The 26063-nt window shown below is 50.3% G+C and overlaps 2 protein-coding genes across 3 annotated transcripts in view; one reads left to right on the forward strand and one right to left on the reverse strand.

Moving 5' to 3' along the window:
• Nucleotides 1-26063, forward strand: part of LOC125949769 (26S proteasome non-ATPase regulatory subunit 8) — a 594091-nt gene that overhangs the window by 208990 nt on the left and 359038 nt on the right. The gene's annotated exons all lie outside the window — the stretch shown is intronic.
• Nucleotides 1-26063, reverse strand: part of LOC125949732 (protein eva-1) — a 107221-nt gene that overhangs the window by 70365 nt on the left and 10793 nt on the right. The window contains exons 2-3 of one of the 2 annotated variants that reach the window (XM_049677050.1): nt 9976-10025; nt 8218-8958 (exon numbers count right to left, since the gene is read on the reverse strand). In XM_049677050.1, coding sequence (XP_049533007.1) covers nt 8218-8353 — 136 coding nt within the window. In that variant the 5' untranslated portion in view covers nt 8354-8958; nt 9976-10025. The remainder of the gene's footprint in view (nt 1-8217; nt 8959-9975; nt 10026-26063) is intronic. The other variant, XM_049677051.1, reaches the window with a different exon arrangement.

Here is a 26063-nt window from a genome sequence, read left to right on the forward strand (position 1 = left end):
ATGAAACGGTTCCATCATTTAATGCAAGAAAACGGCTTTCATTCATTGCGGAAGATCCATTGCGAGGATGAACCATGCTAGCTGTACCAGACCAGCCCAGACAAGGAGTAAATCCCTTTCGCTTTCCACTTCGGTTTCCACCATCTCGCACACTCGCAGCGACGCAGCGACCAATGGGTGTGTTTTTGTTAATAAAATAACGCTCCCTAAATCTTTATTTTCCTTTAACGACCCACAATTCCGAAGCAATACAAACTGACGTAAAACGGCCCATCGGGCTTGATCCTGTGTCGTGCGCCTGTGTGTGTGTTTGGCGACCGTTCGCCCATTCGCAACGACGACAACGACGATTTTCATTTCGATTTTCACTCATCTCCGCAGTGAGTGGAGAAAACTCGGAGCAGAAGTTATGGCTGGCTGGGTTTTTATTGTTCCTCCCACCCCGGAATCGACATGCTCTCAGATCGTCCGCTTTGCACTGTCACCGGTCTCGCGGTCTGGTTCTTTGTTTTTTTGTTGCTTTTTTGCTTTTTTTTCGTTTGAGCATCCGTACCCCTAGACACTAGGATGTGCTCTCGAAATGCCCGTTTCGCGTCGTGTTTAAACGTCGCTCCCGTGCTGCTATTGCCGCTCGAACTGGGCCAGAATTTATGGGCACATTCGGGGGCTTGCACCTTTAACCGAACGCGCCCTGCATCGGAAATGAAGCGGCGACTGTGTTAATGCGGCAGAGCTTATATGTTAATTTAGCACCACCACCACCAACGTTCCTTCGGTAGGCACGCTTTTGGTCGCAGGACGCAGTCGCAGAATACTTATCGCGTCGAGTGAATGGGATTCAGTTGCTCGAGCATGTCCTTCATTCGGAAGAAGATTCCGCAAACAAACAGTTTACTGTTGATGTCGACAGACAACGCTGTTCGTGTTCGACTCTTTTGAACCGTTTATGCTAAGGTTTGGATCGATGATAGCGGCATGGAGCAACTTTCTAGGGAGAAATTTCCTCCTGGTGTAACTTTAATCCAGAACAGCAATCGTTGATTATACTCGATTCATTTCCCGGAGGACCACAAGAAAAAGCAACATCAAGCGGCAACAAAAGTGTAGAAGCTCTACAAAAAAGCTGTTTGCACTTGAAGCTCGGTAATTATATGCATGTTAAACGGAGCTGCCATTTATTGAATGGTTGTTAAGCATACTAATTGTAATGTTAGCCGCTGGCGGACGATGAAATACAACACCTCTCGATGGTCCATTCTTCTCGGAATTGTTTCCAATTTCAAACGCGATCCGCGACCTCGACACACACACTACCCTCGCCACCAACAGGATATGACCGCAGGCGCACTTCGTATGTTGCTGGCGTTGGGCCTCATATAATTCTATTGCTTGAAGCACCAAGCGCAAGGCCTCAGCTCTGTTGCGGTGGTGGCCAGGAGTTGATGCGTGAATTTCGACAAAACCAACGACGAACAATGGCGACCGTTGGCGGGTGTGTTATGCTCACCTCTGATAACTTTCGTGCAGCAGCAGCCCTCAGTAGTAAACTCACCAACTAACAATACCAGCTGGTGTCCGTTGTCAGCGAGTTGTTCATTGTCGCGTAATGGTCCAGGGGGAGGGTCGGCTACCACCAGCGTTAAACCAGAAAACTTTTGAATTTGAACTTTGCCGATGAGACTCGAATTTCATGTCCTCTCGTTCTCGCGAAATAATGTGACGTTGGGCGCGTTTCCGTTCCGAACGATTTGATCAACTTTAAATTGTGCAGCGTTGCGCCGGGTAAATCTCATCTAATCTCATCTCCCGTTTGGAACAGCGAAACGTTATTATGATTTTCCAAGTAGTACCAACCAACCAGCCGGATCCGGAGTGGAATGGTAACAAAGCGTGTCCGCCCGGGAGCGGAACATTTCCGCAATAGGAAATGCTGTTCATCAATAATACATGACCGATTTCCATGTATTTTGTGTTACATCATTCTAGTCCCGCCCTCGCTCGTTCGTTAGCTTACGTCACGTTTTGATTCGCGAAACCGAAGTTGGTGACCAGAGCGTTGGTCGTTCATCACGAGGTTTTCCCCCACCATTGCCATCGAACGGGTCCGGGATGCAACCGTTTTGCGATCCGGACAAATTGATCCAGACAAGTTCCGACCGGTAGGGGGTAGGAAAATCGCGGAAAAAGGCATCCAGTTAACGAGACGACAGGGCCGCGACTGGCTTCGAACGAACACTCTCTGACAGACAACTATCTTCCGGTGTGTCAACCCGCGAGGATGACGTTTCGGAACAGCGGAACAGCGGCCATCAGCCATCGGGGTTTGACAAACAATTTGAATACATTTTTCGCATTGCTTCGCGCAACCATCGAGCGTATTTTTATGACCGTTCCGCGTTTGTTTTCCTCTTACCACGAATCGCCATCCATACGCACCACCCTTTGGTACCGTTGTAATCGGCGGCACGGTGGCAGAGATGAAAAAGTTTTACTGCTCGCCAGCGACCCGGAGCGATGCCATTAGTGTGCACATTCCCGTGCAGTGTTTGTGCCACTTTAACGATCATTCTTTCATGAAGTATGTCGTTTATTATTTCCGGCCACCATCACCCCGGCCCCGTTTGCGGTTGCATCGGGGATCGGACCATGCCGGGGCATTGTGTAACAACATCAACATCGTTTGGGCGGCCCGACAACCCGGCTCCGGCTCCGGTGGTAGAAATTCCGTTCGTAACGCTTTTCGAGAATTGTTTATTTATCACCTAGGCCCACCAACACCAGGCACCAGTTTGTTCCTGGGGCCAGCTCTGGGGTGGCTGGGAAACCGGGGGCGGAAAGTTTTAAATGTTCCAAGATTTATTGTAACAGGAGTTGATCGCTTCGATGAGACGCCTTAAAGTACGGCCGAGGCCGAGGTATTTGGTGAGGACCGGAGATAAATCAAGCTTTTCAAGTGCAGCTCCCAGCCCCCTCTTTTCCTCTGGGGTTGCGTTGTTCCACTTTAAGCAGTACGTCAGCGGAAGCGACAGTACGCGGGATTGAAACTCGACCAGGGCTCGAGAAACCAGCTACCAAAAGGCTCGCCAGGGCTTGCAAGGTTGTTTCCTTGGAGCCGCTTCACGTTACGCTTTCATTATTTTCGTTTCGAAAAACGTTCGTTGGCAAGTAGCGATGACGACGACGCCGACGACGACGACGACGAACAGCTGGAGCGATAAAAATGTGAATGTTATCCCCTTTGTAGATCAGCTTTGAGCTCCCACAAAGCTGGTTGGCAGATTTCTTTTATATTTTCACCCTCTCTCTCTCTTCTTGCTTGCTTGCTATCTCTCTATTTCCGTTTCTCGAAAACAGTTGAACATCGTAATCCCACTTCCGGTCGATGTCACAGACGGTCGATTGATCCTGAGCCTGAGTCTGAGCCTGGGCGTGAAGAGGCGCGAAAGGCAGTGAGACTCCCAGGCCAAGTTATGGTCGAACGAATGGTTCTACAACAAACTGGAACTGGATGGGAAAAACCCCTTCGATGGAGAAAAAAAAAACCCCGGGATTCGTCGGTACGGTCGGTTCACACCAAAACCGAGCAACGGTGTGGAACATACGTTGGAGTTGGAAACACACACACACGCCCGTTGGTGAATCCCACAATTCAAGTCCGGTCACTTGGTGCGGCATTGGCACAGCCCTACGTTGTCAAGCAGCTGGCCCTCTGGAAAATCGAATCGAGTGCTAGTAAAGGAAAGATAGTGCCAACGCGAAAAACACAGACAAAGAGAGTGTGAGCGAGAGAAAGAGAGAGAGCACGAGAGAGAGTGTGTGAGCGAAACAGGGAGTGAGGTACAAGACTCCATTTACATAATTCAGTTACATGTTAAAAGCGGTCGACGCTGGCAGTAGATTTAATCCGTAATCCTTTATCAGACGCTGTGCAGATGGGTATACGCCCTCCTTCGCCACTGCCCACTGCCAGTCTGTCGGTGTGTCGGTGTATGTATGTGCCAGTGGGATGACATCGTAAATTTAATCAATCCCAGCCTCTTTCGGACTCTTCTCTGCCTGCCCCAAAAACTGCTTCCTTCGCATTGTATTCCAACTCCCGGGGACGGCATCCTCCAACGAGGTCTATGCTCTATGGTATCTTCGGAAGTAGTTCATCGGAGCACGCAACGTAAAAAGGCGAAGGGTGGTGTGCCTTGGGTTGGTTTGTAAAATGACCACCAAAAAGGGCAAAAAGCGGGTTTGTTGAAACGAATCGTGGAATGGGGCACCCGGCATGCCCGGAAGTGCTTACTCGGCGAATCGCCCCCTCGTGGTGGTAACCACTTGCCATTTGCCCCTCTCTCAGGGCCCCCTGATGGGGTACCAGTTCAAACATAATAAAAAGTCATCTTTCGAAGTCATCCAACCACATTACAGATAGATCATCGGTCGGGAGAAGGATAACCGAGGTGGATGCCCCCCACACCCCCCAACTGTTTCGTAATAAAATGACAATCCTTCTCGCCTGGCAATGCATTAATACGGACGCCGTTCACTGCTCGCGAGCGCTGGTCAACCGTTTGTCCGTTTATGGTCCGTCCAATCGGTCACCGTTGGGAAAAAGGATTAGCGAAGAGAGAGAGAGAGAGCGAAGAGACCCAGGCAACGGAGTGTGAAGTCGAAATATGGTCCCGCGCCAGTGAGTTAGCGGCACTAACGACGAGTCGCGCACCCTCGTCCTTATCTGTATTGTGCGCGCGCTCGCGCACCCTCTACTCTACGGTGATGAGTAATGTCCACAAAATGGGAATGAACACCAGTGGACATTTTATATATATAGCTTCGTCCATCGGAACTACTTCACTTCTTTCATGCTTCACGCCGTTGCGCCATCTGCAGCGGTAGCTCTGAAGTGCGCTTCTGAGCTCTGAATTATGACAATTGCACTTTGGGTGCATTTCATTCAAATTCCCTCGGACCGGAAGTCTGTTCGAGAGGAGCCAACCCTTTGCAGGGTGATAATTTCATTTCAAAGAAGCGTTGCGAGTTTGTGTAAAGGGATTTTTTCAACCACTATGCAAATAATTTCATTATTAATGCATTCCGATTCGCACACACTAGTACCGCGGGGTTTAGATATTAATTATGATCCAGTTAGCAGTGATCCAGTAGCCACTGCTGCTATCCCAATCCCAATGCGAATGCTGAGGTCGAGAAGTTGTTGGACAGGGTTAGAGGAGAAACCGCAAAACTTCGTAAAGTTCGTCATGGCGGATAGCCGACGACGACAGGCCAAAGCTAACGAAGTGGTATGTATTACTTTCCAAGGTCAAGAGAGGGAAGGGGAAGGGGGCCACCAACCAATTCGGCATCGGCCTTTCCGGTAGACCGAACGGCCGTACGTGTCTGCCAAGAATTGGTGCCCACAACTTTTGCTCATCGCTCTCTCTCTCTTTCGCTCTCTGGCTCTGGCAGTACGAAATGGCAAAAGGCAACCAAAAATGGAGGCCTGGTAAAAAAAGAGAGGAAAATGAAAGTTTCGTCCAATGACGCACACCTTCCTCCTCCTCGTACACCCCTCCCCCCCCCGCCCTTTCTCGGACCTTCCTAACGAGAAGCATCAGGAGCCTATGTAAACATGCTTTAGAAAGTAGTATAGCCGCCGGTTGTTGTATTTCATTTGTTGCTGATTTTGGCTTTCTCTACCCGATGAGCATACAATCAGATGACGTTGTGCCGGTCTCAACGTGTGTGTCTTTGTGTGTGTGTATGTGCAAAGGGTAGCAGGTATGGGCGTTTGCTTAGGTACCGGGACAAGCGTCGTAGGATAATAGTTTGCAAACAAGGCTCCAAACCGCTCGATGTTGCAAACCCCGAACCCTGTAGCAGCAGCAGCAGCAGCAGTGTTAAGAACGGACGGAAAGGAAAGCAAGCAAAGGAAGGAAAAACAAGATGTCGATAAAGTTTCGGAAACCCGTACCCGTAGCCCCTGTTGGGGTCGACCGTCGGGGTCGTCTTCCTCGTTTCGCCCTTCACCCTTCCCGAGCCCGTCCCGAGTGGTCATCGCACCAAAGGCATGAAAAATGTCCAAATTTGGATCAGATTTGCATTTTCGGTAGTTTTGGGAGGGCCGGGTGAGTGCTAAATGAAATTATAATTCTTCTCGAATGCCCGGCACAACTTTATGGTACGAATCCGGGTATCGGGTGCATCAATCCGTAACGTAACGTCGGCCCCCGGTATCGGCCCGGTGGGATCGTGAAAAACTACCGAGTTAACTTGGTGTTTGGTGGTCGTGGAAAATTCGTTTTCATTTCGCGCTAGGAAGAGGGGGAAGGGTTTTTGTTCCGTTAACGTTGCTTCGCTCTCTCTCTCTCTCACACACTCTCTCTCTCTCTCTCTCTCTTTCTCACTCTCTTTCTCTCTTTCTCACTCTCTCTTTCTCTCTCTCTCTCTCTCTCTCTCTCTCTCTCTCTCTCTCTCTCTCTCTCTCTCTCTCTCTCTCTCTCTCTCTCTCTCTCTCTCTCTCTCTCGCTCGCTCTCACGCATTAACGCTGGTATTGCTGAATGAAAAGTTTGCGAAAACTATTCTGCCCGTCACTCTTCACCAAAAAACCAGCAGCAACCAAGCTGCCGGAAACGGATTTCTGCTGAAAAGCTTCCCTCTTATAATTGTGTAAACCTTCCCCTTCCAAAGGTCCGAGCTGTTGCTGTTCGTTGATGGATAACGATGGACGAGCAAGAGAGTGGATGGTCATTTGCGGTCGAAACCGAAACGGTTTTTGTGATTTCCGTTCCAGAAAACTTTTCTCCTTGCTGCTGTTTGCAAGTTCCCGGGGAACGGGAAAATCCGGTGTTGGCCTAGGATTTGCGTATTAATCGAAGTCAATTAAAAAGTCTTCACTGAAGAAGGCATGAGTTCATGGAAGAGGGATGATATAATTATCCTCATTTAGCAATCCGGAGCCGCACGGGAACTGAAGCTGCCCCTATTGCTTCATTAGTGCTTGACCATTCGCATCGCGCTTGATTCTTGATAGAGTTGCTGCAGCACAAGTTTTGTGATTTTAAGCTTTCCGTTTGCTTGCTTCTCTTGTAATCCTTTGCGCTCGCCATAATATGATCGTAAATTGGGTGACTTGCAGTCAAACTCGAGCTCGCAAGCACCTCGCCGGACATGCTTAATTGATCGTTCTATAGTCCGGGGGGTTTGATGGTATTTGTGCTACTGCTGCTGCTGCTGCTACTCGCTTCAACCCGGGCACTGAGCTGGTCCTAATGGTGGACGGTGACCATGTACCACTGACAGGTTGGTGAAAATAATGATGATTGCGACGATGATGCATTGCATTGCTATCATCTCCTTCCCATGCAGGCGCACCATCCATTAATCATGCCTAAGTTCCCCAGCAGACCAACAGTGCAGCAGCCCAGCCTTGCCCAGCATAATCGATTGTTCCGTTCCATTCTGAGCCGTACAGTGCTCGCCGGATAGGATGCAAGCGATAGGAATCAGTTCATTCAACTGTTGTCCGGACCATCCGGTTTGCCTCTCGCACTCAAATTCCGCCCCCCCGGGGGATTGTTACAAATCGCGAAATGATTTGCGAAGTGCGCGGTCATGTAACCAACACATCCGGCAAGCCGGCGATTTATGGTATCGCCGCGTACTAAAACAGTGACTCTCCGGCTGACCGTATTCCGGTGCCCGGTGGCCTACTAGGTTCTGCATCAAATCGGAAATCAAACTTGTAGGAGCAACTTTAATTTGTTTGCTGTTCGATAACCATTTAAGCTCCCCACACATGGGCAAATTGTTCGCCAAACAACGAGTTGGTCAAACAATTACGGTTGCTCACTACCGATCAGATCGCGAGGGTAAATTGTTCTTCATACAGTCATTTCGTCACAACCGGTAGAGTTGAAAAGCTAAGTTTAGAGAAGAAAAAATCTTTGCTCGGTACCATTTAACTAATCGCAGCCTACTAAATATTACAGTCAAACATCTGACGCATCCATTACCAAGCGAACAAGGCTCATACAACGAACAAAATTACGGTCTTAATTTGATTTGGTTGCTGGCGCTCACTATCAAGCAAATGTTACATGAACATTCAAATGCAGTAAAAATGTGACAAACAATTTGCTCATTTATGGCGATTTTAACTAGAAACTAAATAAACATGCTAAAATATGAATAATATTGTTTAATAAGGTGAGGATGTAGTCGATAGTTACCTAGTGGATCCACTCGGAATATCTGTGTGTCGGGTTCGGCACGCAGCACGGACGGCGTGATGATCAGCATCGCGACGACGACGGCAATCCATCGAAGGACTCTCTGGTGCATCGATCGGTGCTGCCGCAGTTCCATCCCGATTGCTCTCGGATCGTTCGGTTGCGGCAGCGGAATTATGCTAAATTCAAAACAAAACCGAAAACCCTTTCCCCACGCCAACTGATAGCGGTTATTTTAGAAGCGGGGAGGGGGTGGTCAACAGGACACTTGACCAACTAACAACACGAACACTAACACGCTCGGCTTCTATCAACCACGGGAGCCACGGAACCAGCACGGAGTTACAATGGCTACTACGATCGAGCAAACACTGAGACACAAAAACCGCACTTACAACGACGTGAACACGCACACACGCACACACACACGAAACACTTGAGCGCACACTCGAACCGCACTTGTGCACTTGGATTAACTTGCGTTTACTTTCGTTTCCATCCAAAAAACACCTATTCGAACGCCACTTATTAAGCAATTACCATCGGAATCGGACGGCGCTGACCTTCCTGTTGGTTCTGCGCTTCTGCTGCGTCACCTGACACACGACGGAGCAATGCACCGTAAAAGCTAACGTAGCGCACGTTTCCCTGAACACCACATTTCACCGCAGCATCACCATCAGCAGCACCAACACAACCGCTACCACCACTGGCCATCATCATTAACACCAGGAAAGTCTTCTGAAGCGGAACGATATTCGCATTATTACAAAATATTTATTTAACGGAAAAATTCCAATCACCATCGCATATCATTAACCACCTCACCATCGCCATCGTTACTCTGAGTGTCCTCGACTGCTGGGTTTGCTGTTTTTTTTTTTTTTGCACAAGGTCCTATCATCATCAACCGCTCGAAGGGTGGCGGTGGTTTGTGTGCATTACAGCACGCGACTCGCACACGCAATCGTCTGGCCCGGTCTGTTGATAAAGGATAATTTGCCCCCGAGGGTGCTTAATGTTTGTGTGTATGTGTGTGTATGAGTGTGACCGCGGTTAATGAATTTCCGTCACCGGATTTTCCGTGTGGATTTTAATTGTGTTTGAGTTTTAATTTTCGGTCTTCAAGCGTTCAGCAACCGCGTAAACGTTTGGCTTGATTGGGCGAGGGCTGCAGACAGGCTCCTGGCCCCGGGTATGCAGATCATCGTAATGCGTGACCGGTACACCGAACGCCACCGTCCACCGCGGCTTCGCACCCCAAAAACTGACCGATTGCACGGCGATTGGACACGGCGTTGGCTTCGCGCCCCGGACCTATTTTCACAATTATCCGCAATTACACTCGGTGCGGTCCGTGTCCTGGCCATTCGGGGGCCATTTCTTTGCTCGTCGCTCTCTGGTCACCAACACCAACAACACGAGCACTTTCGATGACGGGACTTCGATGATGACAATTCAATTTGCTGCCGCCGTCGTCGGTGACGGTGTGCCGGGCGACGCTTTAACCGTAACGATGCTCTTTCACCACCCACTACCCACCATCACCACCATCACCACCATCCGTACCGACAGAAGAAGGGGAAGCAACACGCGAAAATCACGGTATCACATCACGGCCCGCGGCTGCTTATTTAAGCGGAAAAGTGTTCACTTTAATGATCGACTGGCTCTGCTTGTGTGTGTGTGTTTCTCGCTCCTGGCAGGCAGGAAGGAAGGATTCATAATCATCGCAACGAACACAACGTCATTTCGTACACTCTCTGTCTGTGTATGTGTGTGTATGCTGGCACGAGCCCGGGCTTTTGCTGTGGAAAGGAAAAACAACCAAAAAAAACAACAACGTAAACAAAAACGTGTTCATTACGCGGATGAGTATCAGAGCATGATGGGCGGCATGATGATGGTGGCGTCCTCTCGGTGACACCGGAAGCGAAGCTGTCGGAGAAAGAAAAACACCAAAAGAAACGGGAAAAGTAAATAAGAATATTGTTATCTTTATTCTGTTACCCCCACACAAGCCCCCCCCTCTTTGCCGACCCCGCGCATTTATATGTCAAAGTATCCGTTTTGAAAAGTGCTTTACACCGTTCCTTCCCCGTTTGTTTTCGGCTTCTCTTTGGCTCGGTTGACAACGAGCCGCTGGCACTTTTACTGGCATTCCGGGGCGGGGCCAAACACATTCCAACGATTGTTTCCGGTACGGCTGCCCGGGCATGCATGTCATTCGTGTTGGTGTGTGCGCTGTGCCTTTAAATTTGTTCCTCCCGTGTGACTCATTCCCGGTTCAACGTTTTGCGCTTCTCCTTTTTTTGAGTGCGAGAAATGCTACCACATTAAACCGTATGCGAAAAGTGCGACACATGAAATTGAGCGCGGTGGAGAAAAGGCAATATTACATCGTTTCCAGTCACCATCGTTAACGGCCTAAAACCAGCCACCGGTACACGACCGACCGGCCCCCGGTCTGTGAATTCAATTTCGTACGACCGACCAACCGACCGGATGGAGCAGGTTGCCAAAAGACTTTTCTTTTTTGTGTTCATTCATTCCAACCGGTTACCGGTCGAAAAGCTGTTACCGTAAGCTGGCAACCGTAAGTGTGTCTGTGTGTTGTGAAGATATTTTTCCCCATTTTTCCACCGAACATGTCCGCGGTGTGTGCCAACACACGTACGACGCATCCCGCCGGCCGAAGTCCGATTTGTGTGCCGAGCAATAAGCACCGAAAGTTGGTCGGAATGTTTGATGTACGTGTGGACACCCAAGACCCAAGGCCACCGCGGCCGTCAAGTAAGGTCCTTCAGCCCACGACTCACGAGGTGTCGAGGACGGCGGTGAGGGTGGTCAACAAGTACGTGAAGGGTCAATCGGTCGGTCGGTCGATCGTTGGTCTGTTGGAGTCACACAATTCGCCAAGCACACCGGCTCCACGGAAAGTTTTTCGGCCGGCCTCGGCGTCCAACACTCTCTTTTTCGCTCTCTCTCTCTCTCTCTCTCTTGGCGGAACTTTACGTGACAGGTGTGTTGGTAGAAAAGAGAGAGATAAAGAGAAAAAGAGAGAGGAAGGTCCGTCAAGCGCGAAGAAACGAAGAACGCATAAAACTGTGTCCGATTAGCTGGCGTCGGAGCCGGACCATTACCGGGGGTGTTGACGAGGTGGCGATTATGATGCTGAAGATGATCGAGAAGGACGTTGATGATGGCGATGGCGATGAGAGGTGGCCGTGCTGGTATGATTTAGGAAGAACATCGTACCGTATCGCTAGCGACTGATGATAGCGCCTCCCGTTGTCCTTGGCGCTGTGTCCATATCGGTGCGATCGGAAGCGAGGGCGGAAGTAGGAGCGAGCGAAAAGCATGCGGCGGAGTGCGCAGGCGAAGCATTATGTCGAGGACGCTCGAGCGCACTTTCCTCTCGAGTGGGCGTCTTCGTCAATAAACATTATTTACTCACTCGAAGCACCCAAAGTGTGTGTGTGTGTGTGTGTGTGTGTGTGTGTGTGTGTGCGCGTGCGTGTGTCTCGGGGACTGGACTGGTGTGATCTTTGGCGCGTTCGACTGCGAAATTGGTCGACGGTCGACGGTCGGTCGCTGGCCCTTCAATTGACTTCCCTATTGCTCGAGTGTCCCCAAGGCCCCAAGTGAAATGATTAATTCACCATCTGGCCCTCGGCTCGGTAATTATGTTGAATTATGTTTGTCAAAAGACGCAATCGACTTTTAACAAAATTCTTAGAATTCGAGCAGAGGGGGATTTTTTATGAAATCATTTTCCGGACATTCGCCTCCTTCGATGGTTCGTTGATGCGTTGGTTTTTGACGCAGCATAAAGCATGGCATGCCAGCGAATTCAAACGGATCTAAAAAAAGAGTGCGCGCTCAAGAGAGAGAGAGAGAGAGAAAGAGAGAACGAGAGAAACGTGCTGAGCTTCTCGTGGGAGGGTGAAAACAAAATGATATTCATCGGGATTCACTCGGCGATACAATTTCGGGTTTTGGTTTCATTTCCGTTTGATGGAGGGAGGCGAACATTTGGTTGCGTTTGCGTTTGCGGCTCGAGTTGATTACTTAGGCACAAAACTCCGAGTCCCAGGCATGCCGAGGCGATTACATGTGCCACCGAGATCACGCCATTCGTTTTCGCTTTCCCGAGATCTGGCTGCTGGTGGATGATGGCTGGCTGCGATTTCCTATGGCCCTTTGGATATGCAAAGTGACGAATAATAAAACTATTCATCCTCCTCTCTCGCCGGACCGCCACCCCTTTTAACCCCTTGCATCATCCCGGCAGCCAGTGGCAAACGTGATGATATCGTTCCGCTACCGCCAACCACACCGCAACGGCGCCTCCACCACAGGCGACAACACAGAACGTTCTTCGTTTTTCGCTCTTCCAAAGCCCCTCTAGTGCGTGTGTGTCTGTGTGTGTATGTGTGTGTGTGTGAAGGCGGGAATGGACGAGATGCGAGAAATGTGAAAATATGTATTTGAATACGCGACTTATCGGGATTCATCTGCTGCCAGTTCCAAAGCCCCCACCCCGGTAAAAAAAAACCGGGTGCCCGGAGCCCCGGAGACCACGGAACCGTATGGCCGGAACGTGCGCCGTCAGCAAAGGGGCTCGCGGGGTGACGAACGACGCAGGGGGACCTCCAGTCATCCCTTTGCCACGCCTCGCCACGCCACGCCACGAATTCCATCACAAAGCCATGAGATTGCCATGTGCGAAGGAGGAGGAAAAAATAAACCCCCGGGCCGGAAAATGTGGAAACGCATTCTCGACGGCGACGCAGGAGAAGCCGACACGACACACCAGTGGCCAGCCTGCCCGCCTGCCAGCCAGTCAACCTCCGGCAGTGATCCATGCTCCATGCGAGCTTGTTTTCAATTTGCTCACAATTTGGCTTCCCATTTGCATCTCCCCATGCGTGCGTGCGTGTGTGTGTCGTGAAGGGAGGAAGGAAGGAAGGGTCACCGCACCGCATCCCCATTTTCTAAAATGGCGCCACAGTGCGCGTGCACACACACACACACACACACAGCCCGCACATGCGGTCCACTGGGAGGATGTGTTTCAGCGACAAAAACCTCCCGAAAATGTTGTTTCGCGAAAGCAAAAGCAACGTAAAAAAAAAACAACTCCCCAAGTTCATCGCACTAACTCACGAAAAGCGCGGAAAGCTGCCAGCTGCGAGTACCGCACTGTACGTACGTGTGCCTTCCGTATGTGTGCCCCGGTTTTTGGGGCTGCGTATGACGAATTAGTCTTCTGGGAGGCCCCGGCCAGAAGGCTCAGCAGTTGCCATCCGTGTGCGTGCGCGTGTGTGTGTGTGTGTCTCGGGAGAGGTCGGCGGTCGAGCGGTCGTTACTTACGTTCTGCACCGTTCGCGGCGTTGTGCCGGGTGTGGGTGATGGAATATGATTTACGTAAAATGGCCAGAACCGCGTACGGTACTGCCAAGGCCATGTGGCTGACATTTGGCCCCGTCTCCTGACCTTCCACCACGTGGCAGCTCAGCGCTCATTTGGTGCTCACGCATAAAAATGGTGCATAAGTAAGTGGGGCCAAAGTCGCGCGGGCCGCCATGTATCACATTGACCCTCGCTCCCTGGAACCGCACGTTTGGCGCTACCTACTTTGAACTCACCAGAGATAACCGAATATGTATGTGGCGCTGTGGTGAGTATTGTGATTGGACCACAAATCTTCATTGAAGCGTCTTTACGTGCGCACGTGCGTGCATGTGTGTATGCGTGTGTGTGTGTCCGTGTGTGTGTGTGTTGGTCTATACTTCCCTTGAAGTACTTTTTGTGACTTTTGTCCAAAGCGTATAACAGCAAATTGACTGCTGCTGCTACTGATGCTGTTGGAGGGAGAGTGAAATTTGCTAAACGCAACCACTTACATCACGTGATTTGACGTCACAGTGACGTCGTCGTGACGTTGTCGTCACGGCCAGCCCGTCGGTCGGTCGCGGCATCGAGCATCGTGCATCGAGTTATGAATTAATTACATTTCACGTCCCGCTGAAGCACGTCCCACACCTTTTTGCGGGTGTATATAGGTACGAGCCAGCCGCTTCCCGCTAATCAAGAATGGTTCGAGATTTTCTTCCGGCGTCACACGTCAATTAACCTACCCAGCGCAGTCATTAACGTACTCGTGACCGAAATTAATAATTACCGCCGCAAACACTGCGCGACAAGCCGCACAATGAGCAGGAGCGCACGTTCTAAGCGCAGAATGCAGGGAGGTCGAATGGTCGCCTGCCTCGGCAATGCCACTGCCATGTTCTCCACTAAAATATATGGAAATTCGGAACAGGTCCGGTCCGTGGCACCAAGAGGAGGAAGCTTTTCCTTTTTCCAACGACAACGAATAGCGAGTTGTCTGTGGTTTTCCTCTGGCTCATAATCTTCGGGTTTCCATAGTTTTGCCGATAAACTTGGAGGGGAACTTATGTACTCTGGATCGAGTTCGACTCCTAAACAAACAAGTAATTTGCTGGTATGCGGTTTTTTTTTATTAAAAAAAAGTCCACCATTTCAATAACGCTTGTTTGCTAATGATGGACCACGGAAGCGGAAAACGCAAAATAAAAAAAACCGCAGAATCCTTTTTTATAATTTAATGGTAATAGCTACGAATGCATTATGCATTGTATGCATATGCCGCACAATAATTGCTGAATCAACAAAACGAATTCGTCCGAAAACATGTTAGAGGGTTAATTGCTGAGCGAGTGCTGAGGCGTTGCGTGCTGCTGCATAGCCGCTTGCATACTGTTACTCGCGTGTTTGTTGTCTAAATGCGAACCAAAATGATTATCCTGGCGTTGTGTGTGTGTGTGTGTGTGTTTGTGCGTGACCGCACGGTATGTTTATCGAGAGGATGATTGATCCCTGGCCCTCTCCCCAACGCACAAGTAATGTTGATAGAGGCATTGCAGGGTTGTTGCGTTGTGTGCGCGTTCGATCGGCCCCATCTGCTTTTGCGTATCGGTCACTACAGCACTAGAGCGGATGCAGCGGCCGGCCGCACGGTGGATTATTTAATTTTTGTTCACCATTTAACAAGCAAATAACCAGTGCTCCGGCACACGGTAACAGGCACCACCACCACCTACAGGCACCGGTGCAGGGCTGTGAATATTTAATTAGTTTCGCAACAAACACATTTTTGATGTCTGCTTATCATTTATTGATTGACATTAATTAACCAGCTTGCCTCGATTTTTCCGGGCTCGGCAGCTCCGAGCTGCCACCACGGTGCACAAAATGGTGCGCACGTCCGATTGTTATTGTTGGCACCCACCATCATAATCGTGTCCTTCCGTTGCACTGTGGTTGTGATGAAGCGTAGCACCAGCACCAGCACCGGCAGCAGCAACAACAATAGCAGCAGTACGACCGCGTGCCAGCTTCACTGTGACGCCAAGGTGTAGAACGCACCGCCACGGACACGCCAGGTGATGCCGGGGCTGGGGCAGCTGCTGTACCATATTCAAATTTGAAATTTTAATGACTTCAAATGGTCAACCAACGTTGTGTGCGCAGTGTAATTAAATTGTTGTTAGGTTGCAATCCTTCCTTCGACAGCGGTGCCACCGGAACCGAGTGCTCACATGTCAAGCGACAGCGAGCGTTGCCGTTTGGAAGGGTTAATTAAGCTGGACGCACCCATGCCAGTGTCACCGCAGGGCACACGGATGGCGAATTGTGTCCAACCAATTGGTGTTATGAGATTTTTGTGCCTCGGAGGAAACCTTCTCATCGTTAAATGAATAAGCGTCGTCATAATGTTCTTTCGTGTTACTTTCATCTCAACCAAGTGGTGTTGGTCTTGGAAACCTCGTTTCAAAAAACAATAAACTCCGAGTGAAACGAACCTCGGAGTGCTCGCAAAATCAAATCTTTGCTTAGCAAAGCGGTCAACACACAGGCAACCTAGAGGACGGTTTCCAGAGGGCTCTATGCCGGTATCCATGGCGACCTCCGCTGCGAATGGCATGCTTCGCGATTTAACGATCGCTGGAAAAGACAGGACCGAAACCGGTATAAGGCAAATTCCGAACTTCCAAAACCCATAATTCAATTATTTCGCATCGTAATTCTCTCGCGAGTGTGCAGTCGTGAGGAAATAGTTTCATCAGAGCTACACCACAACAGCACATAGCACAGCATCGTTCGCACACATCACCTTCCCCCCTTGTCTTGTTGCGGAGAAGTTATGTTGTCTGCCATTGATGTGCTCCTTGTGCCCCGACGCTGGGGTCACTGTTGCAGGGCATCCAACTGGTCCCCGTTCAGCGGGGCCAGCCGCCATTATTGCACACTGGCCGCCATGGTGATGCCGTTAAACCAGCGCACCCGAAAGGCTACCGAATACACAAAACTTTTGCTTCTCACTCACGCCACCGCCGGCGACTTTGGGGTGGAATTAGGTGGTGTGATGAATCATCATGTCTCGACGGTAGCGGTCACCTAGGAACCCGGTTGCACCCGAAATTGGATCGTACGCGGGGCACGGCAAAGTACCAGCGCACCAGGATTTATGAAACATTCCACCGGCGAACGCTGAGCAATCTACTGTCTTCTCTAGAATGCTTTGCAGCATCTGCAAAACCCCACTGGCTGCAGCACAATCAGCACGAAAAAGCCATCCGTGAGTGTTTGCTTTTTATTAGTTCAGCACCAGCAGCAGCAGCAACAACGGCCAATCGAGTTGTGTCCCTGGTGTGCGGTGGTCGAGTTCGGTTGTGTTTGTTGGCTTTCGCTGGCGGACTCGCTGCGAAGATGAATTTGTCAACGGAAATGAATTAAGAAAACTAATTTCCCCCATTCTCCCACTTCCCACTGCAACGTGCAAGTGCAACTGCTTCGTTCGTCGTCGCTAAATATGCAAAAACTACGCATTAATTATGGTCGGTCGGCCCTGTTAGGAACCGTTAGGTGGTGAAACCGAAACGGGAAAGCGCAGCTTCGAAAGCGTGGTCCGGGGTATTAAGGTATGCAAATCTTGGCACAAAAGCTCTTGAATCGTTCATGGAATCGATGGTGCAGGGTGGAAGTGTTGAAAGCGAAGCTTTTGAGAGTCTCATCATAAACTTCTTCCCGATGTTTGCACAAAGTCCGGTCTTTAGCTGGCATTTCGTATGCATTACTTGCAGCGTCAGCAATACGTTTTTATTACCTTATACTGATTTCGAAACGTGATAACGGTAATGTACATTGAATGAAATTGAGTAAGGCAACGAAACGATATTTGGGTTAAAACTTTGTCCTTGTCATACACAACAGCACACAGCAAACATGGTAAATCATGTAGTGAGAAATGAAGACACATCAGAAATGGGGAGGAAATTCAAAAACAAACACAAAACTGTCCTTTGATGTGTTATCCAAGCATGATGTTTGAGTTTCATTTTGCGGTTTGCAAACGTGAAACTGTCAAACACACGCACACACGGTAGGCCGGAGGTTTGTTTGCGCAAGAAAAACTTTAGCGGCCCGATTTATGAACATTTTTCCATCTCATCTATTTGCTTCGGTTGCGAATGTCGTATGTTTTCAGAAGAAAAACAAGATTCGACTAATTAGCGGTTTACCGGCGATATCGCACACCTACACACGTGTACGCTCTAATTTAAAACCGTTCTCAAATCCCTGGAATTAACATTGTAAAAAGCCCTTGCCTGGAATTCAATTACTCCAACGCAGGAAGTGCTTTGGCACGGGAGCATATTGCGTGCTGGTATTTTTTTTAACCCACCAGCAGCGTCATACCGCACATGTTTTATCGGTCGTTGTAAAAATAAAAACCTCAACAAACGTTACACCCCATGATGGCCCATGATCACCCCCGCCCCGATAGCATCGTGCAACAGCGCATCACGCTCCCTGCGAGCTATTATTAGCGGCATGCCGGTAGGGCAATAACATTGAGAGGATTTTGCTCTTCCATTCTACAGCAATTTGAACGATTCGATCCCATATCATTATCCACCCATTACATCAGGCACGTCAGGCGTTGCCACGGGTTATCGGCCCACCTGTACACACACGCACGCTAATCACTCCCCCAACCGCTCCATGCCAACGGGTACAGCACTCCACAGGAACAGCGCTCGAGGCCTAGGAGGTAGGAGTCAATAACATTGATGAACCCCCGTATGCCGGGTGTTATTAGACGGAATTGGTTTTTCCGCGTTGTTCCCGTTCCGGGTTTTACATGCTTTCATGGGAAATTTATCGACCATTAAAACGCTCACACGTATTCGCTGATTAGACGCCATTACCGCCATTACCATGTACCATGAGCGTCGAGCGTCTTTTGATTTGCTTGTTTGCTTGTTAGGTTTTGTTGCTGCGCTCTTCTTACAAAACTCAAACACATGCGCTTACAAGCATTCGCCAGAAAGCGGTCCGGTCGGTGCGATCATACGGCGCCTAATCAAATATTTGTATTATTTTATGCAAAAGTCCGCAGCGAACGAAACAGCCTACCAACGAACCCGCAACGGCAGCCCAACAGAAGAAAAAAAACCCGATGGATTAAGGCGATCAAAAGACTTACTCCCCGTACTCGGACCGCCGTTCCTCGAAGCGTCACGGTATTACCGCACCCTACTACAGCAGGCTGTTCGGTCCGGCCCGGTTTCCCTTTGTGATCTTTTCCGAATGCTGCGCCCCAAATTATGTAGCCAAGAACCACCCCACCAGCAGCAGCAGCAGCAGCAACAGCAGAGAGCAGCTTTCGTCGGCGTTGGTTTCCACTTCGATTCCGACGAAACGCTCAAAGTGTTTGATCTCGTGGATACGAGAACGTGCCTCCCTCTTGCTGCAACCACTAGCATGTAGCTTGTAGGGCGCGAGCAGCGGCTCTACTTCTTCTTCGGGCACCACAATCATATTTGCTTGGTGCTCATAAAGCTCAACAAACCTATTAGGGCTGCCTACGTGCAGCGACGCCGCCACCGACCGACGACGAAGATGCTACCGTTGATCCTTTGTGAGGAGCTGAGAAGGCCTTGGACTCATACACACACACACGCACACGAGAGCGCACGCTCGTGCACACGTTTTGACAGAACGACTTCTTCATTCTGACTACTAGACTAGCTGACGATGCGAGGGATGATGCGAGAGGAGATGTAATAACCTTCGCATATCCTTCACGGTCCGTCAATCCCAAGACCTCGGATGCTCGGATTCTCCACTACCACATAACATTCGCAAACAAACATTCACTTTGCGCTCGTACTGCTCATTAATGGTTACCACCGCAGCAACAGCAGCAGCAGCAGCTGCTTTGAGCAACAATTCCACGAAAAACCCCGGATTCATCCGGGACAAATGTAACAAAGAACAGGTTGCTCGGATGGATGGAAGGTGCGTTGTAAGGAAGGACGAGAAAAAATAAAGAGGGAGCAGGAACCCTCAAATTTGCCGCCACCACCACCATCGTTTATCATCCGCCACCAAATTCAATGTGGCAGCCCCCGAAGCACCGCATGGAGCACCTACAAAACCAATTCCCAAACGGTTAATCACGTTCAGGCGCGCCGGCCTTGCTGAGTGCCTTGCTGGTGTTTGCTGTTTTCCGTGCAGCGTGAAGGACGTGGAGAAAAAAAAACCGTCGTCTCACCACGGTCCATCGTTTTCTCATTTTCCTCGTCGTCGTCGTTCGTTTCTTTGGTTTTTCGTTCGCATCACGACGCAATCATCGTCTCGAGAAGCACAAATCGATCTTGGATCGATCCATCGATGCCCAACAACAACAACAACAACCAACAAAAGCTAAATCTGCGACTCTTCGGCTACCATTCTCGCATCGAAGGAAAACGAACCACCGCGTTGAAAGCGTTTCCGTTTGGCAAATGGCAAGTGGCAAATCCGGCGCAACCGGCTAGGATAAGCTAGAAATCATTCTCGCTAGCACGTACCACCCATCCCGGTGACCCATTGCGAGCGTTGATAACCGAAATATCTTGCTTATCGGGGCCTCGCCTTCGCTGGTCGCTTATCGCCGAAGCTTTTTGTTTGTTGCTTTCTGTTTCGGAGTTCTGGAAAATGGTACACCCCCTCCCAGTTCACCTCTAATGAGCCAAATTAGTGTTTGTTGCCGGACACACCTTGGACCCTTGGAGTAGTAGTCGATTGCGTTCGCGTGCTTTAGTGTCCGACGACGGCGCATCACGTGGCCACACCAGGCTCCGAAAACTTGAGGCATCGATTGCAATAAACGTCAAAACCGATTATGCTGCCACGATTAGGCAAATACTTCATGTTTCAAAAGTTTTGGCCCCGTCACGGCCCTTTCGGTTCGGTTCGCTTGTTCGGTCCGATCGGCATTTCAACGGCAACGGCAACGTGCCCCGTGGCAGTCCAACGTGGTGTTGGTGGTGGTGGTGGCTGCTGCTGCTACTAACACCAATGGCCGCCGGGGGCTATTCTGTGTTCAGCCACCAGTCAGTTCAGGGCACCAGTCCGGTGTTCAAGTGTTCAGAGGGACGCGATGAAAATGGGCGCTTATTTTCACTCAGATTAAGCACGAATGATGACTTCAAAAGTTGATGAAAATTTGATTACCGCCAGAATTGATCATCACCGCGATTGCAGAGGACAAGGCACGGGCAAGTGGCAAGGGGAGCGGGGTTGAAGCGGAGACGGAAAGCGAAAGCAATGACCGTGAACCGTGGTGGGCGGTACGGGCGATTGCGAATTGACGCCACCGACCGACCAAACTCCGGGATCCACTACAACCACTGGAACCATTGGAACCACTCCAGAAGTGCCAAAGTTATGCTGCAAAGCATCGCTCTTGGCCTCGCGCAATAATCTTAAAGTGAAACGAGTACGAGAGGTGGGAGGAGAAAAGGAGCGGAGGGGCCGGAAGGTGGGTGGTTTGGAAGTAGATAAAAGATGGCATTTATTATGAGTGCCGGCTCATCGAGCCTGATGACTGTGGGAGCCGGTACCGGGGATGTTCCGGCTGTCCGGTTTGGCCTTTCTCTCGGCGTTCGGCATCCATCTCTGCGGTAGCGAGGAGACGCGTTCTCGCGTTCTTTTCGGGCATGGGCTGCTCCGTTTTCCTGGACTTTGCGATCGTCATCGTCGCACCATTCTTCCCTCAACTCCACGAGTTGTAATCTAGCAGCATTCCAGATTTGTAATTGCGACGCCGCCTGCCAGCGACCATACCGGACAGGCGCCGGAAGGGGATGGAGGGCAGAGGGAAAAGATAAAATAAAGTTCGAAGTTGGTCATGCTTCACTAATTAAGTTAATTACTGTTTTGCCCTATCGTTGGCCTCGAGACCGTTGGCTCGTGAGCTGCATGATCTTTGGTCGCAGTAGCCTCCCTCCGGACACGCAACTCGAATGCCACTTCAAGGGCATCGCGTCCTGTTGACTTCGCTGCCGTGGTTCGCTCTCTCTTTCTCTTGTTTTCCCTCTTTTTTTCGGCGTGGCCACCATTCGCGCCACTTCAAACAACTCTCGAGACACACGAAGAGGAAATGTAATTTTGCTAATAGTCCACCACCAGGACGCTGGACTGTGTGTTTCGTTCCACATTTCCCTTTCTTTTCTCGCTCTCTCTCTCTCTACTCTGTTGCTGGTTTCGCACTCTGGGGAGTCCTTTTTGAAGTCAGGAAGCAATTGAAATACTGAAAATGCTTCCCTTTAACCTATTCCTGTGCGCTGCTGGTGGAATATTTTTAGTCTCTTCAGTTGCGTCGTTGCTCTCACAACAACCGCTATGCGTTTCATCTTGCATCGTGTGGTCATGGTCAAGGGGATGGTGGTTTTCATTCCGTTGGAGTGCCGAGCGAATGCTTTGGGGAAAATTAAATGTGACTCCCCTATGTGCCGCTATGTGTTGCGTGTTAATTTAAATGTATTGAAATGTATCTACTTCAAAGAATTGTGGCTGCTAGTGGTGCACCTACCAGAAAGGATTATTAAATTCCAACACAAATCCAACGTGGAAGAGGTTTTTTTCTACTGAAACCATTTTGTTAAATTACAAAACAAGCTAATCGCAACTAATCAGTACTCTGATAAATCTCTTTTGTGGCTCAATTGAAATTACGGATAATCGTGCATGCTTCAATGCATTCTCACATTCAGATCAAAGGAGCTTTTGCCGGAAATGAACGGCTGGCCCATCATGATCGACGGCACACCAGAGAGGCTTGCCAGCAAGCAGCAATAATGCAATATAATTTACTGAATTTCCAACTCTAGCTAAATGAACCTCATTTCATTCGTAGCGGTACCCAACGCAGCGGTTTTCCTTTCGCCAAGAAGAAAAGGAAAGAAGAAGGAGAAGAAGAACCTAAACCCCTCCCTTTTTGGAGTCGTCCTTAAGTGGCTGCTTTAAGCGACCGTAACGGCGAACCCCTTAATCAAGGATGCGGCCATTTTAAAAGCGACCATCCGCTTCCTGCTGCTCGATCAGCAGGACGACGTCGGCCAGCGGTGCAGCATCTGTAGCAATTTGGCTCGCCAACCCGTTACGCCCCATTCTCGATCGTGTAGGACAGTCGGTGAGGGCTTCACCCGGTTCTCCTCCTCTCACCCGGCCCCTCACATTGCACCATTACGGCGTAACTAATCTTTTCCGCACGATTTATTCATTGCTGAGCAATACACTTTCGTTCGTTCGTTCATTCGTTCGGTTTTCTCAGCCGCCCATCCCGGGGCTGCCGCTCCTGTCTGTCCGGAAATAAATAGTCCCTTGCCGAGGCCGGCTTGTGGCCTGTGCCGAACATTGCGCTAATGCACGCACGCACCCTCTAAAGTCAAAACGTGCGGAGCACGTAAATTTTCGGTCGCTCGAAGGGAGAAGAAAGCGGACAGGGCGTGACCTCACAGCCTGCTAAGAGATGCTATCGAAACCGCTTTTCAGTTAATTTAAAGAGGTTAATACACAAGTAGGCAAGTGTCCCTTTTTTGGTGGCGCCGTCCGTTTTCGGTTCCAGGGTGCCTTCGACTCACGCGCGCTCGCGCACACCCGATTCTCATCTCATCTTATCTCATATTATCGGTGGTCGGCCGAGATTGGAGCGAACTCTCGCGTGGTTTGGGGACAAAAGAGCTTTCCTCACCACCGCCGCCACCACCACCACCACCACCAGCAGCAGCATCATCGCCGCTTATGCTAACTCGTTGTTTGTTTCATTTTCGCTTCCATTTCGCCAAAGCACCAACTGACTTTCGTTGTCAACGCCACGGTTTAAAAATCCAACCAGCATTGAGGGAGGGGAACCGAGTGGTACGCGACGTCTCGAACACTACCACGAGAGTCACGCCTGATCCCTGAGCCATTCCGTTCCCGCCAGATCTTTAAAGTTAATTAAAACAGTTTAATTTATTCGACGAACGTCGTGCCGGAGAAGAAGGAACCCGTTCCGCTGCCCTTTCCTCCGCTGGTGCTGCTGCTGCCGCCAAACTATCATCGTCCTTCATCCTTCAGGTCCGCACTGAACGCACTGAAAGAAACGGCGGCGCCCGAAAACCCGAAAACGGATTCTTGACAGTCCGCAGGACGGAGTCAAACCCGTTTCTCCTCGTTTGATGCCTGCTTAACCTTTGTCACGTTTCGCTCGCTCGGGGTTAGGGAGGGGATGGAAATTTGAATTTGAAAGTAGCCAAAGCGACCACTCCGTTGTCTCTGTTGTAACCTCGGCTTGGCCATGGCTCGCTCGTGGTGGACATGCCGGTGACTGGGATGCAAGAAGGGTGGTCGAAGAGTCAAAAATCGAAAATGGCAAATAAGGTTTTCTGTTGCCAGCACTGGATATTGGGGATGGGGGGGAGGGCACGCGTGCCAGAGACAGTCCCCTCCCGGTCAGACACGAGGATTTGGGAGTCATCCCGTTTCCGTTCGTCGTGACTACCACCTCCCTTCCCCGAAATCCCACCCCCACCAAACACATGGCAGATGATTTTCTCGCTTTTCGTGGGAACCAACGCCTGGATCGCAAGATCTGTCGCAAACAATAGAAAGAAGGGTGGTGAGGGGTGGGGGGAGGGGTGAAAGGGATAAACTTTTACATGGCCGACTGGCTGACTGGCCACGACTGGCGGCCGGTGACCTTAGCATACTGTTTCCATCATCCTCCTTTCCGCCAACCGGCAACCGGCAGCAACCGCTTCATTGTATCCTCCCGCCAGTTCTGTCAGTGAGCCACCCACTCCTCACACCCCCTTCCCCCCGTTTCCTCTGGTTTATGGCTTACTTTAACCCGTACCGTTTAGCAGCAGAGACACGCAGACAGCGACAAGCACCGTGAGTGAGCGCACGCCCTGGCAGGTTTGGAAAGTGCCGAGTTGCCTGCGAGCTTCCGGAAGCAACCAAAAAGTGTTATCAGCCGCCCGCCCCCTCCCCCAAAACGCTAAACGGCCGGTACCGGAGTCCTTCTTTTTTCGCAAGATAAGGGTTCCCTCGGCATCGACCGAAAAATAAAACAAGAAGAAAAAAAACGAACGAAGGAAAACTCTCGCTCACACACACACACACGGGCAAGCGACGCAAAACCGAACACCGAAGAAAGGGATGCGAAGAGAGTTTTGGGTCCGGAAATTCGAAGCATGGAAAAAATGGAAAAGAAAACCTCCTCTCTCTCTCCTTCTCTCTCTCTCTCGGTGCGGGAGGCCCGTTTTCCAACGCCGCCTGGGATGTAGCGCTCTCGAAATGAAAAATGTATATTGATCCCGGCATCCTTTGCCCATTCCATGTACTTTGGGCTCGGAAGGCGCGAGCCTCATGCAAAATCACATTCAAAGTAGCAGCCCCCGGTCCTGCCATGGCTCCCTGTTGGCGTTTAGGCCCTTTACCTAGTACCCAGGGTGGCCAGGAACGCACACACACCCAACACCACAGTGCAGCCACACCACTCGCCGTCAATCTCAATGAGATTTCGGAAAGGATTTCGGTGTTGGTAAGTATATTGAAGTGAGTTAATTTGCGGCCAGCAGGCAACGTTCATGAATCTTCCCCTTTCCCTTTTCCCTTTCCCGCCCCGTTTGGTCGCAGATGCGAAGAAAATGATCCTCGCACCCAGGGACACCATTTTTAGTGAGGAAAAACGGGAATGTTTTTTTATTTTTCCACCCTTTTGGTTCCAACACAGCTCCGCCGCCTATACCGCTTCGGATCGCTCGGATTTTGGGGCCACAATATCGCTCGCCAGCAGCACCCGTGCTGACGGATGCAACAAACAAACACCGCGGCACTGGTCGCCGACCGGAAGCGAATGAAAATTGATAATTTGCGCCCAAGTGCCCTGTGCCCCGATTTCCCGAGAAAGAAGCAAATACGCCGGAGGATGGGGCAACGCGCCCGGGAGATAAATTGAAGCGAGTGGCCCTCCCCGGATGCGATGCTGATTTATTTCGCGTTCGTGACATTATGCTCAACCCCTCGAGAGAACCTCGAGAGAACCCAAGAAAGCCCGTTTGGGTTGCTCGGTGGAGGGATGGCTACTACCCTTACAGCCCCTCCACCCTTGACAAGGAGTTCATTTCTCTCGAGCAGGGGTCACAATCCTAGAACCGCACCGAGCGAGGGACAATCTCCAGTGAAATGTTTACCCGCCGTTGAGGCAACGAAGTGAAGGGACCCCGAAGGAGAGGGAGGGGTGGAGGTCAAGGCACCGGAAGGTCGCACCATCGTCATTGGCCATCGGTCGGGCACAAAATTTATTCCTCAAACGTAGGCACTCTGCAATTCTAATGTTTTAAGCCATTAATGGTTTCGCTCTTCGTGCTGCTGCTGCTGCTCCTACTGCTGGCTGGTTGGTTGGTTCGTTGGTTGGTTGATGTCGGTGGGTCGCA

Source organism: Anopheles darlingi, chromosome 2 (assembly GCF_943734745.1).
Source record: "Anopheles darlingi chromosome 2, idAnoDarlMG_H_01, whole genome shotgun sequence".
In the NCBI taxonomy this organism is placed as follows: domain Eukaryota; kingdom Metazoa; phylum Arthropoda; class Insecta; order Diptera; family Culicidae; genus Anopheles; species Anopheles darlingi.